This window comes from Berghia stephanieae, chromosome 6 (genome assembly GCF_034508935.2).
Source record: "Berghia stephanieae isolate SIO BIC M18660-M18661 chromosome 6, UCSD_Bste_1.3, whole genome shotgun sequence".
Classification (NCBI taxonomy): Eukaryota; Metazoa; Mollusca; class Gastropoda; order Nudibranchia; family Aeolidiidae; genus Berghia; species Berghia stephanieae.
The window spans coordinates 50,634,934-50,647,433 of record NC_088365.1 but is presented as its reverse complement, the minus strand read 5'-3'; the positions used below and the strand labels follow the sequence as shown (position 1 = coordinate 50,647,433).

The 12,500-nt window shown below is 38.5% G+C and overlaps 1 protein-coding gene across 1 annotated transcript in view; it reads left to right on the top strand.

Annotated features, from left to right (window-relative positions):
• LOC144975210 (uncharacterized) overlaps window positions 1–11,962 on the top strand; it is an 81,109-nt gene extending 69,147 nt beyond the window's left edge. The window contains exons 13-18 of the mRNA XM_078919060.1: window positions 714–813; window positions 7,102–7,202; window positions 8,229–8,234; window positions 8,842–9,012; window positions 9,490–9,669; window positions 11,392–11,962. Of these exons, the coding sequence (XP_078775186.1) occupies window positions 714–813; window positions 7,102–7,202; window positions 8,229–8,234; window positions 8,842–9,012; window positions 9,490–9,669; window positions 11,392–11,835 (1,002 nt within the window). The 3' untranslated portion in view covers window positions 11,836–11,962. The remainder of the gene's footprint in view (window positions 1–713; window positions 814–7,101; window positions 7,203–8,228; window positions 8,235–8,841; window positions 9,013–9,489; window positions 9,670–11,391) is intronic.
• Window positions 11,963–12,500: the final 538 nt, after the last annotated feature.

The following is a 12,500-nucleotide window of genomic DNA, read 5'->3' as shown; positions in this document are numbered from 1 at the left end:
AAGTACTTTTAAGTGTGCTCTTGGAATCTACATCTGTTTCCTATTTTAACCAATTTCCCTTTGTCTTACCTTTTCTTAGGTGCTTTAATTGCAATTCTAGAATTTTGTACTATCCCATTTTCTTCTTTTTTACTGGCGCTGATATGACCGTAATATGTTGCAAGCTCCGTAAAACCCGTAAAAAAAAAGCAAACAGTACTGCATTCGCTTTTTTAATTCAATTAATCTTATTGAAAAGGAAAGGCTTGTTAAAAAGGAAAGCTTAGCTCCTATATTCAGGACTTTGGAGCACATTTGTGTCATGCTAAGGGCAAAATATTTATTTCTAAAACTATTTAAAGTGACTTGCTCTTTTTTTTTCCTCTGGAAACTACGGCTGTTTAAAAATTCCAACTAGCAGCTTGTTGTGTTCTTAGATCATTAATTGATATGACGTATTAATCCAAGAATCAACAAACAGAATTGTTACAGTAAAGAACATTTATTAAACAACATAACATAAGATACATGTGTACAGGATGACGGTTGGATACCGAATGACTCCCACAAGGTAGCCAGTAGAACAGGCGCTAGTTGTGAACGATACTGCATTATGAGCTAGATGGGCGATACAAGTTACGATTCTTGAATACAATTCTGTCATTCACAACACAGCTCTGTCCTTTTTACCATCGATTCAATTCCACCCCCCCCCCCCCCCCCCGTATCTATAGGGAGGCATGTACCTGCTCCAGATCATGGACAACTACGTTGGAGGAATGAGTCTCATTATTCTAGGATTTGTGGAGCTCGTGGCTGTTGTCTTTGTCTACGGTGAGTGTGCGTTGAACAGGACTAACAAATGGAGCCGGACTTTACCCTGGTTTCTATAGCGAGAGACGTGCAATATCAAACTTTCTAGTACTATTTGGATAGAACGTTTGTCCTTCGAAAAGATCTCTCCGCCAGATCTAACAGACCCAGCTACCCAATCACTGCCGGCGGTCAGAAAAAATGGCATCTTCACCGGGGATCGATCTCGGTCTCTTCGCGTGTGAAGCTAGTTCTCCACCAACTGAGCATGACATTAACTCTCTCTCTCTCTCTCTCTCTCTCTCTCTCTCTCTCTCTCTCTCTCTCTCTCTCTCTCTCTCTCTCTCTCTCTCTCTCTCTCTCTCTCCTTACCGGCCATTTTCAGAATTTTGTCTGAATCTTCACACCCACCCAACACACAATAAATAGACTTTTTTCTACTCAAACAGAATGGAACGAGTACGTTCTAAACATAGTATTGTCCAGTGTCCAATAGTATTCTAATTGTCATCGCTATAACAAAGTATTTTCTTTATAATTTGTGATGTACAAGGGATATCAGAATAATAAAATTGTGGGTTGCATCGTAAGGAACACGACGAATTTCCTATGGATTGTAAGGAGAGGGTTACTTGCTTATAATCGACCTGATAAAACGAGACCCGTTGTCTCAAAATGGTAATAAATCGGATGAAATGAATATTTTGTGACCTTTGTTTCTAACCAGTATTCTTGATGGGGTCTTTTGACCTTCCTTGCTGGGCTAGGGATTAATTGTTGTATCTTCTATCCACCTATATCTGTTTCTGAGTTGTTGTTGTTATTATTATTATTATTATTATTATTATTATTATTATTATTATTATTATTATTATTATTATTATTATTATTATTATTTATAGTATTATTATTATTATTATTATTATTATTATTATTATTATTATTATTATTATTATTATTATTATTATTATTATTATTATTATTATTATTTATTATTATTATTATTATTTTTATTATTATTATTATTACTATTATTATTATTATTATTATTAGTAGTAGTAGTAGTAGTAGTAGTAGTAGTAGTAGTAGTAGTAGTAGTAGTAGTAGTAGTAGTAGTAGTAGTAGTAGTAGTAGTAGTAGTAGTAGTAGTAGTAGTATAATCAAAATTATTATTTTATTGGCTCTCACATCAACAAAAAATCTTTAAAAACCGTGTATGTATGTATGTATGTATGTATGTATGTATGTATGTATGTATGTATGTATGTATGTATGTATGTATGTATGTATGTATGTATGTATGTATGTATGTATATATATATATATATATATATATATATATATATATATATATATATATATATACATTGCTACATGTCTAGCACTTTTCGTACCATATTTGTATCAAACACGATTCAATATATATTTATATATATATTCTTTTTAACACCGAGACACATTCATTAATGACAAAAACATTTTGTACATTAAGTTCATTTATGTTGTGATAAACTGGCTAATTGAAAACATTAACGAAGTAATCTTCGTCTGGCGTCAGCAGCTTTCTATTAATAACCCGAATTACCTAAATACGTAATAGTATGGTCGCTACTGGATGTCTACCAAAAGAGCGGAGAGGCATACCATAAGAGCGGAAAAACACGTACCAAAAGAGCGGAGGGAGTGGGCACAGGTGCGGCGCCCGATATCAAAGAAATGTACAAGATTACTGTAAACCTTATTTTTATTTTATTGTTATTTGTTTGCCTAGTGTGTGGAAAAATCCCCCTCTGCATTTTATGGGCTTGGGACCAACACACAACGATATCTTTTACCGCTGTGAGGCTGCATTAGGATTTTTATTTGAGCTGAGTGTAGGTTAAAAATTGGTAAAATCTTGCAAGGGAAACTATTTACAAGGGTCTGTTGATAAAACTCATTGCCTTCACAAACTCAAATCTGGATCTTTGGCCTGTTTTTTTCTCACTAACGAGCTGTGCAACTTTCTGGTCTTTGGGCTGTTTTTTCGATTCTGCTTTTGATCTCATCTTGATATATGTCGTGGCCTGGAATTTGATTAGGGCGTCAGTGAGCAAGAACACGTTCGGGTGGGGGGCATAGAACTCCTTGTTCAGCATCGAGTGGAAAGACTCTGCTGCGTTGTTCGTTCTTTTCTGGCCTTTGGGAACAGAGGCCCACAGTGGAGGTGGAAAAGGACTTGAAGGTAATATGTATGTTTGTAGCAGATAATCGGAGTAGTGGATCAACTTGGTGTCGTCTGGTTGGCAACTCATGAGGTCCATGGCGAAACTGTCCTCAACCTCCGACGGATCCAAAGACGAAAGTCCAAAAGTGTAGGTCAGCCACTTGCCAACCTCATTTTTTGTTTGAAACTCATTTCCGAGTCCCAGCTGCTGGATTTTCCTGTGAAGAGCCTGTCCCAGATGGAAGTTGCACGCTTTTACAATGACGTCTGGAATCAACGTTTTAAGCGCGGTCATGGCTGCTTTCTCAAAGTCCATGGAAAACTGTCTACACTGGAGAGAAAGTGATCTCTCACGGCACAGGGATAGGATTGCTTTCCACATGTTTTTGTAGGTTTCTTGAGTTTTTGATGGTAGCAAGCAAAATACAAGTGGGCAGTAGATGCCATTACTCAGACAGTGGATGGAGTAGATCTGACTGAACTGGGGAGGACAAGACTTGAAAGTTCCGTCAACAAATAGCTCTTCCACATGTGCTGAACACAGCTCTTTCAAGTTGCTGTCTGTTGAGAAAATGATTATTCCGGTGCCATCATCATTATGCAGGACAAACTTTTCACCTTTTGATGTGGTTGGATGAAAGTCGTTGTTCAGTATTCTGTGGACGTCCTCTCGTGTTTTCGGCAGTTTTGGCAATTGTTTTCGTCTCTGCCTGTAGATAGATCTTCTTACGTTGATGATGTCTTTATGAACCAGGTTCGCCTCTTCCATTTGGAGAAGTTCTGATTTCATGATTTTTGCTGGTCTTTCTGACACATCAGCTTCGGCCCGACGTTTTACAGCAGCTCGAAGTATCGTCTTTTCTGTAGTTCTGTAGTCTCTGTCATGATTGTGATTTGTTACAGCTGTCAGCGTTGTGGTTACTTGTCCGTCTGTCTTTACTCTTGATTTGCAGCCTTTAACTGTGCATCGCCAGTACTTGTCCCCATGACTTGTAGCATAGTCCAACCGATAAGTGTAGTTATTTAGGACAACGCAGTCAGCTCCTTTTTGGGTCTTTGATATTTTTAACGTGTCCATACAGATGAGTTGAAGAAAGAATGGAAGCCCGAAATTATCTTATAATATAGAGTTTGGAAATCAAACTACACACACACACACTAAATAACCTCGCGGTGTCTCTAACAATGATAGGCTATGTTATGCCTACAATAAGCACGGACAAGAATCCCGAAATTATCAAAATAAAAACACACACTAAATCAACTCACACGTTTCTTACTCGGTACATGTTTTTCAAGCACACGGACGAGAAACACACTAAACTCACACACTTATAAACTCACATGCTTCTAAATCACTACATATTTTTCAAGCACACTCCCCGACAATTAAGAAAGATCGTAAGTACTAAGCAATGATCCTGAAACAGCTACGAACTTTTCAAACCCCACTGGTTTTTTTAAAGAGTTTACAGTAACCCTCCGCTCTTTTGGTATGCTGGCAAAATTACTATCTCCGCTCTTTTGGTATTTTCGGTCGCTACTTACTCTGTCATCACGACGTCCAAAGAACCAATTTACGCCAAGCGGTGGACACGAGTAATGCATTAATATGTCATAATTTACTTTTATGACTCTTTGTTATGTTGCCATATAAGTATAGATAGAATGAAGTTGACGTCACTCGGGTCTTTGCTATTGTATTTTTGCCACCCCCACGTTTGTGAGTAATTTTCACTAAACCGTATTAATTAACCAGACTATAAATGTTCAAGGTTACACATAATTTTGTGTGTTGATCCGGATGGCAATATTCTGAGCTTATTAGTCAAGCGCATACTAAAATGGCATAATACGCTTCAACAGTAGTAACGTCACTTCCCTCGTAATGACGCATGGTAACTTAGTAACGGGCTCTAAACTATCGGAAGAATGGCGGACGCCCTTACGAAATATTTCTCCGACGAGCATAAAATCGTATCCAGAGGAAAACAAACATTATACACCTGATCATGTTTTGACTTTTACACATTCCGATCAAAAGACATATGAAAAGTTCTAGCCAGCATGAAGAATAAAAAGTACATATTTTCTTTGTTTAGAACCACGATGGCCGCCGTTGCTGGGCGACGTGACATCAGACTATTGAGTCCAGTTTACTTTTATGACTCTTTGTTTTGTTATGTTGCCATAGTAGTATTGATGGTGTGTGATTAGTTAAGAAATAAATAACATCCGCCAACACACAACATAATGTGTAACTTCGTACATTTGTAGAAAGAACGAAATTGACGTCATCAGATATTGATTTTGTTTTTCGCCAGCGATTTTATGAGTAGTTCTCACTAAATTGCATTGAATCAGACAAGATCTATAGATAGTATGCAGATGACGTCACTCAGGCCTTTGTTATTGTTTTTGCCATCCGAGTTTGTGAGTTGTTGTCACTAAACTGTATTAACCAGACTATAAAAGTTCATGGTTACACAGAGTTTGTGTGTTGGTCCGTTATACTTCCGGATGGCAATGTTGTGAACTCCTTGGCCAACCGCATTCTATCTATAGATAGAATGAAGTTGTCAGGTCTTTGTTATTGCTTTTTTTTTTTTTTGCCATCCACGTTTATGAGTAATTCTCACCAAACTGTATTAACCAGGCTATAAACGTTCATCGTTAGACATAGTTTTGTGTGTTGGTCCGTTATACTTCCGGGTGGCAATGTTGGAGCTTCTTAGCCAAGTGCATACTATCTATAGATAGAACGAAGTTTACGTCACTCTGGTCTTTGTTATTGTTTTTTTTTCTGCCAGCCATGTTTATGAGTGATTATCACTAAACTGTATTAACTAGACTATAAACGTTCAATATTACACATAATAATAATACGCATTAATAAAGCGCTCATTCTTGTGTAAAACACAAGCTCTGGGCACTTTACAATATAAATTATCAATTTTGAGTGAGAAAAAAAAGTGAAAAAAAAGCAATTAATTCATAGCCAAATCAAGGATTCATAGTGTCAATAAAAGCAAATACAGTAAAGATGTGTCTTGAGATTCTTTTTAAAGGTATGTAAAGACTTGCACTCCCTCGGACCACGTGGTAGTTCATTCCAAATCTTGGGGCCGAAACAAGCAAACGATCTGTCACCAAATTTTGTTCTTGATCTTATTTCCGAAATTTTCGTTTGGTCATTGCATGACCTTAAAGTGCAATTTTCAAATTTACACATGACCGCGTGATCTGTGAGATATGCCGGTGCTATACCAGTCAAACATTTATAAACAAGACACGCTGCTTTGTAATATGTGCGCTTTTCAATAGGCAACCAGTGGAGAGAGGCCAACAAAGGGGTTGCATGATCAAATTTTCGTTTGCCAAAAACTAATCTTGAGGCATTGTTTTGCAGTAGTTGTAATAGTTGTATGATGCAAGTTGACAAGCAGGGAGTTACAATAATCTATTTTCGAAAAAAAAAATGCAATGCATCAATGATCTGATTAATACAATTTGGTGATAACGCCTCATAAACATGGCGGGCTAAAAACAATAACAAAGAGCTGAGTGACGTCAAGTTTGTTCTATCTATAGATAGTATGCGCCGAGCTAAGAAGCTCACAACACATTGCCATCCGGAAATATAACGGATCAACACACACGAAAAACTCTGTGTCACCATGAACGTGTATAGTCTGGTTAATACAGTTTAGTGAGAACTACTCATAAACGTGGATGGCAAAAAAAAAATAATAATAATAATAAAGAGCTGAGGGACGTCAGCTTCATACTATCTATAGATAGAATGCGCTTGGCCAAGGAGTTCACAACATTGCCATCCGGAAGTATAATGGATCAACACACAAACTCTGTGTAACCATGAACTTTTATAGTCTGGTTAATGCAGTTTAGTGAGAACAACTCACAAACGCGGATGGCAAAAACAATAACAAAGGCCTGAATGACGTCATCTTCGAACTATCTCTACGATTTGGTGAGAACTATTCATAAGAATGGCTGGTTAAAACACAATTACAAAGAGCTGAGTGACATCAATACCGCACTATCTATTGAAATATTACAACTTATTATCTCTTTCTATGCAGGGGTGAATCGGTTTACGATGGACATCCAGTTGATGATTGGTGAATTCAGGTTTAACTACTGGAAGGTTACCTGGTGTGTTCTTAGTCCGCTTACTGTTGTGGTAAGTACGGTATCAAGATGTTGTGTAAATACATTAGTAGTAGTAGTGTTGGTCGTGGTTTTAGCAGTAGTATTGGTGGTGGTAGTGGTTGTACTAGTAGTAGTAGTAGTAGTAGTAGTAGTAGTAGTAGTAGTAGTAGTAGTAGTAGTCGTAGTAGTGTGTGGTGGTGGTGGTGGTGGTGTGTAGTAGTAGTAGTAGTAGTCGTAGTAGTAGTAGTAGTAGTCGTAGTAGTAGTAGTAGTAGTAGTAGTAGTAGTAGTAGTAGTAGTAGTAGTAGTAGTAGTAGTAGTAGTAGTAGCAGTAGTAAAAGGAGGAGGAGTAGTAGCAGTAGTAGCAGTATAGTAGTAGTAGTAGTAGTAGTAGTAGTAGTAGTAGTAGTAGTAGTAGTAAGTAGTAGTAAGTAGTAGTAGTAGTAGTAGTATTAGTAGTATAGTAGTATAGTAGTAGTAGTAGTAGTAGTAGTAGTAGTAGTAGTAGTGTAGTAGTATAGTAGTAGTAGTATATAGTAGTATAGTAGTATAGTAGTAGTAGTAGTAGTAGTATAGTAGTAGTAAGTAGTAGTAGTAATAGTAGTACTTGTAGGAAGAGGAGGAGGAGATTGAGCAGCAGGAGGAGGAGGGGGAGTGGTGTTCATGTTCGTGGACTATAAGCGGTCCACCTACGATGATGATTACACCTACCCGGTATGGGCTGACGTCTTTGAATGGCTCTTCACCCTATCTATGTTGATATGTTTCCCAGTGAACATGGAACTCAAGAGTATTTTATCGCTAAAGAAAAATTTATCTGATGCTTCATCTGATTTCCTTTAATCTTTTTCTACCAGTTCAAATTTGTGTTCATGTTCGTGGACTACAAGCGGTCCACCTACAGTAAGGATTACACATACCCTGTATGGGCTGACGTGGCTCATCGTCCTGTCTGTATTGTTATGTATCCACATCAACATGGTACTCGGGGTATTTGATCGCTAAAGAAAGCGTTTATCTGACACTTCATTTCATTTTCCTTAATCGTTTTCCCCCAGTTCATTGTATTCACGTTCATGGACTACAAATGGTTCCCAACGGTGAAGATTCTACATATCCAGTATAGGCTGAAGTCTTTGAATGGCTCTTCACCCTATCTATGGTGTTATGTCTCCAAGTCAACATGGTACTCGGGGTATTTGATCGCTAGAGAGAGCTTTATCTGATACTTCATTTGATTTTCCCTATCTTTCTTTCCCAGTTCATCTTTGTGTTCACGTTCATGGACTACAAATGGTCCCCAACGGTGAAGATTATACATATCCAGTATGGGCTGACGTTTTTGAATGGCTCTTTTTCCTATCTAAATTGTCTCCCAGTCAACACGTACTCGGGGTATTTGATCGCTAAAGAGAGCGTTTATCTTAAACTTCATCCGATTTTCCTTAATGTTTCTGCCCCAGTTCATATTTGTGTTCATGTTCGTGGACTACAAGCAGTCCACCTAGGATGAGGATTACACCTACCCGGTATGGGCTGACGTCTTTGAATGGCTCTTCATCCTATCTATGGTGTTATCTTTCCTAGTCAACATGGAAATCAGAGTATTTTATAGCTCTAGAAAAAGTTATCTGATGCTTCTTCTGATTTTCCTTAATCTTTTTCTCCCAGTTTGTGTTCATGTTCGTGGACTACAAGCGGTCCACCTACGGTGAGGATTATACCTACCCGGTATGGGCTGACGTCTTTGGTTGGCTCATCACCCTGTCTGTGGTGTTATGTATTCCCATCAACATGGTACTCAGGCTATGTAAAGAGAAGGAAGAAGGACCCATAGGACAGGTGAGTCTTGTCTGATATTAACGTCTTGTTTTAGTATAGTAAAAACCGGATTGCTCCCTAATTTGTTCACTTTATAAATTATGACACAAATCTAACTTTTTTTTCGCATATTTGGCATAATATTAAATTCAGCCAGTGTTTTACATACTGCTTATTTATACAAGGGGTCCCGATAGCTTTGTTGGTAGAGCATTCGCTTCCCATACAAAGGGACCGAGATCGATCCCGGGTGCAGTCGAAAAATTTTTCAGACCACCCTGTCTACCTAGAAGTGATTGGGTAGCTGGGTCTGTTAGATCTGGCGGAAAATACTTTGCGATAGACAAACGTCCTATCCAAATAGTAGCAAGCATTTGGTATCCATTTCACGCTATAGAAACAGGGATAAACTCTGGCTCCAAGGGTCGAACGGCCCTGAAGGACTACTTTTTTTAATTTATACAATCATGACAGAAGTTCATGTTACGTCGTCTCCAGATTATCAAAGACTTGTGTTTGCCTACTCTGTACTGGGGCCCAGCCCTACCCAAGCATCGGCGCTTGGTCGATTACGTGGACGGTTTCCGTATCGATCCCTGGACAGACATCAAACCAAGACACGCCTACAGCAACCCAGCCTTCAGCAATACACCCAACGATACCAACGACAGTATTCGAGTGAGTTTATGTCAAGATATTATGTGTATGTCTGGGATGAGTATTTGTCAATAGGGTTCAAAAGTCACTTCCCTCGTAATGACGCATAGTAACTTAGTAACTGGTTCTAAATTATCGGAAAAATGACGGGCGCCCTTATGAAATACTTCTCCGACAAGCACAAAAGGGTATCCAGGGGAGAAAAACATAAATCTGATCATGTTTGGACTTTTATACATTCTGATCACATGACATGTGAGAAAGTTCTAGTCAGCATGAAGAATAAAAAGTACCGATTTTCTTTGTTTAGAACCAAGCTGTTCGTTGCTGGGCGAAGGTGACATCAGACTATTGAATCCTATTTAGTTATAAGCCCTCCCTCAAGTCTTTAACTAGTTAATAATTTAGATATTGACTTTTCCAGCGGAAGAAGACAAATGATGCCATTACGGTCATATTTTGTGAAGATGTCTCACGGTGATTCGTATGTAAAGCGTTTTCAAGAATGTCTTTTGATAATAAGGCGTTATATAAATGTCCGCGTCGTTGTTTTTGTCATCAAATACGCATCATTCGATAGATTAAGGATGAAAATTCCCTTCCGTTTTACTTTTCGGACAGGTCTGTTTTGTGGTATTTTCTTTGAAGATCGCAGATTAACTCACTCAATCCTAGACATTTTCGCTACTTTTCACAATTTGATAAGATGTATTAAAAATGAGCATGTATATAGATGGTTTTATTCAACAACCATTAACATGCAAAAACTAAAAACATTATCTTTGATACTACGCCTATAATTTGTCTCAGAAAAACGTAATAAATAGGCATGGGGTACAAGTAACCTCGGGTATAGATAGTATACGATTGGCTAAGAAGCTCACAACATTGCCATCCGGAAGTATACAGGACCAACACACAAAACTATGTTTAACCTTAAACGTTTATAGTCTGGTTAATACAGCTTAGTGAGACTTACTCATAACCGCGGATGGCTAAAAACAACATCAACAAAGACTTGAGTGACGCCAACTTCATACTATCTATACTACGGATGTAGTCGGTGTTAGGGTTGAGTGAGTTAAATCACACTGAAGACACTGGTTATTTCGTTTACTGTTACCTCGGATGTTTAACGGCCCTTTCCCATAATATAGACTTGACTTTTTTTAAAAAGAAGATACCGTCATTCTAAATAGAACATGTTGAAGAATAATAAGTGATCTACTGCCTCAAAACGGTATTATGTAGGGATGTACTAGGCACTGGACAATGAATTTTTATAGGCACTAAATAAATACAGTAAAGTTATATTGTTCACTTTGGAAAATGAATACATTCTTTTACATTGCAAAAGACCCAAAATTCGTATTTCGTAACATTTTTAATCATAAATTCGCTTTTACTAATACCGTTTATAATACCGATAATACCGTTTTGATATGGCGGAGCCTTCATGTGACCTATCGCTTCAAAACGGCATTATGTCGGTATGATTAAAATGCTAAAAATTGAATTTATAGTCAGACATATCAGACTTAGGTTGAGTTTGTATGTTTTATTGAGGAGAATCAATATCATATTTCATAGTACCAATACTTTTAATTCATATTGTTGACCAGTTTAGCAATAATTTCGGCTTTTTAGCATCTGGTCCATTCCGAGATAATACCGTTTTGAGACGATGACTAAAGCATTAATATTTTTTTTTTCTTCCAATCTTTCTGTCACTTTCCATTCAAGGCGACTCCGACCCCAAGTCAGACCTCCATTTCCATGTCCCCATCTGGGTTCCCCACTCCTACCTCCAGCAGGCGTAGGTCACGTGAGTTCCGGTATACTTCATCAGGTGATCCATACCCAACACGCCGACAACAACAACAACAACAACAACAACAACAACAACGACAACAACAACAACAACAACAACAACAACAACAGCAGCATCAGCATAAAGATTCATTCCACAATAGTTTATCCCCTCCGTCTAGACAAGACGATCAGCACCAACGAACTGCGTCGTACAATGACCTCCACCAAGACTGGCGAGACCCGAACGGCCATTATCCAGGAGCACACCTTGAAGTGCCATCTCTTGGCCGCTTCAGCTCCACCGATATGGATAGCTGTGTTACCCTAGACTCGATAAGCACGAATAGGAACTCATCACATGAAACCGTTGTTTGAGATTCGATTTCTAGCATGGTTAAGGTTACGTTGAATTGGGCGGTGTTTCTTTTTTACGAAACCCGACGAAACCCGACGCAATCCGAAAAAGTTATAGGAAGTAGGCAGCAGAAGGGAGTGAACCTGGGACTCAAGGAAGTGTACACGATTGGGGAGTGAACCTGGGACTGGGTTTCGCGGGTTTCGTAAAAAAGAAGCAATTACTTTTTTACGAAACCCGCCGAAACCCGACAAAGTTATGGAAATAGCAGCAAAAGAGTTAACCTGGGACTCAAGGAAGTGTACACGATTGGGGAGTGAACCTGGGACTGGGTTTCGCGGGTTTCGTAAAAAAGAAGTAATTACTTTTTTACGAAACACGCTGAAACCCAATGAAACCCGACAAAATTATGGGAAGTAGGCAACAGTGGGGAGTGAAACTGGGACTCAGGGAAGGGTACGCCAGTGGTGAGTGAACCTGAGACTATGGGTTTTGACGGGTTTCGGCGGGTTTCGTAAAAAAAAAAGCAATACAAGGGGGTATTACTTTCTTACGAAACCCGACGAAACCTGACAATATCCGACAAAGTTATTGGAAGTAGGCGGGTTTCGTAAAAAAGAAAATACTTTTTTTCGAAACTCGAGGAAACCCGACAAAGTTATGGGAAGTAGGCAGCACTGGGAGT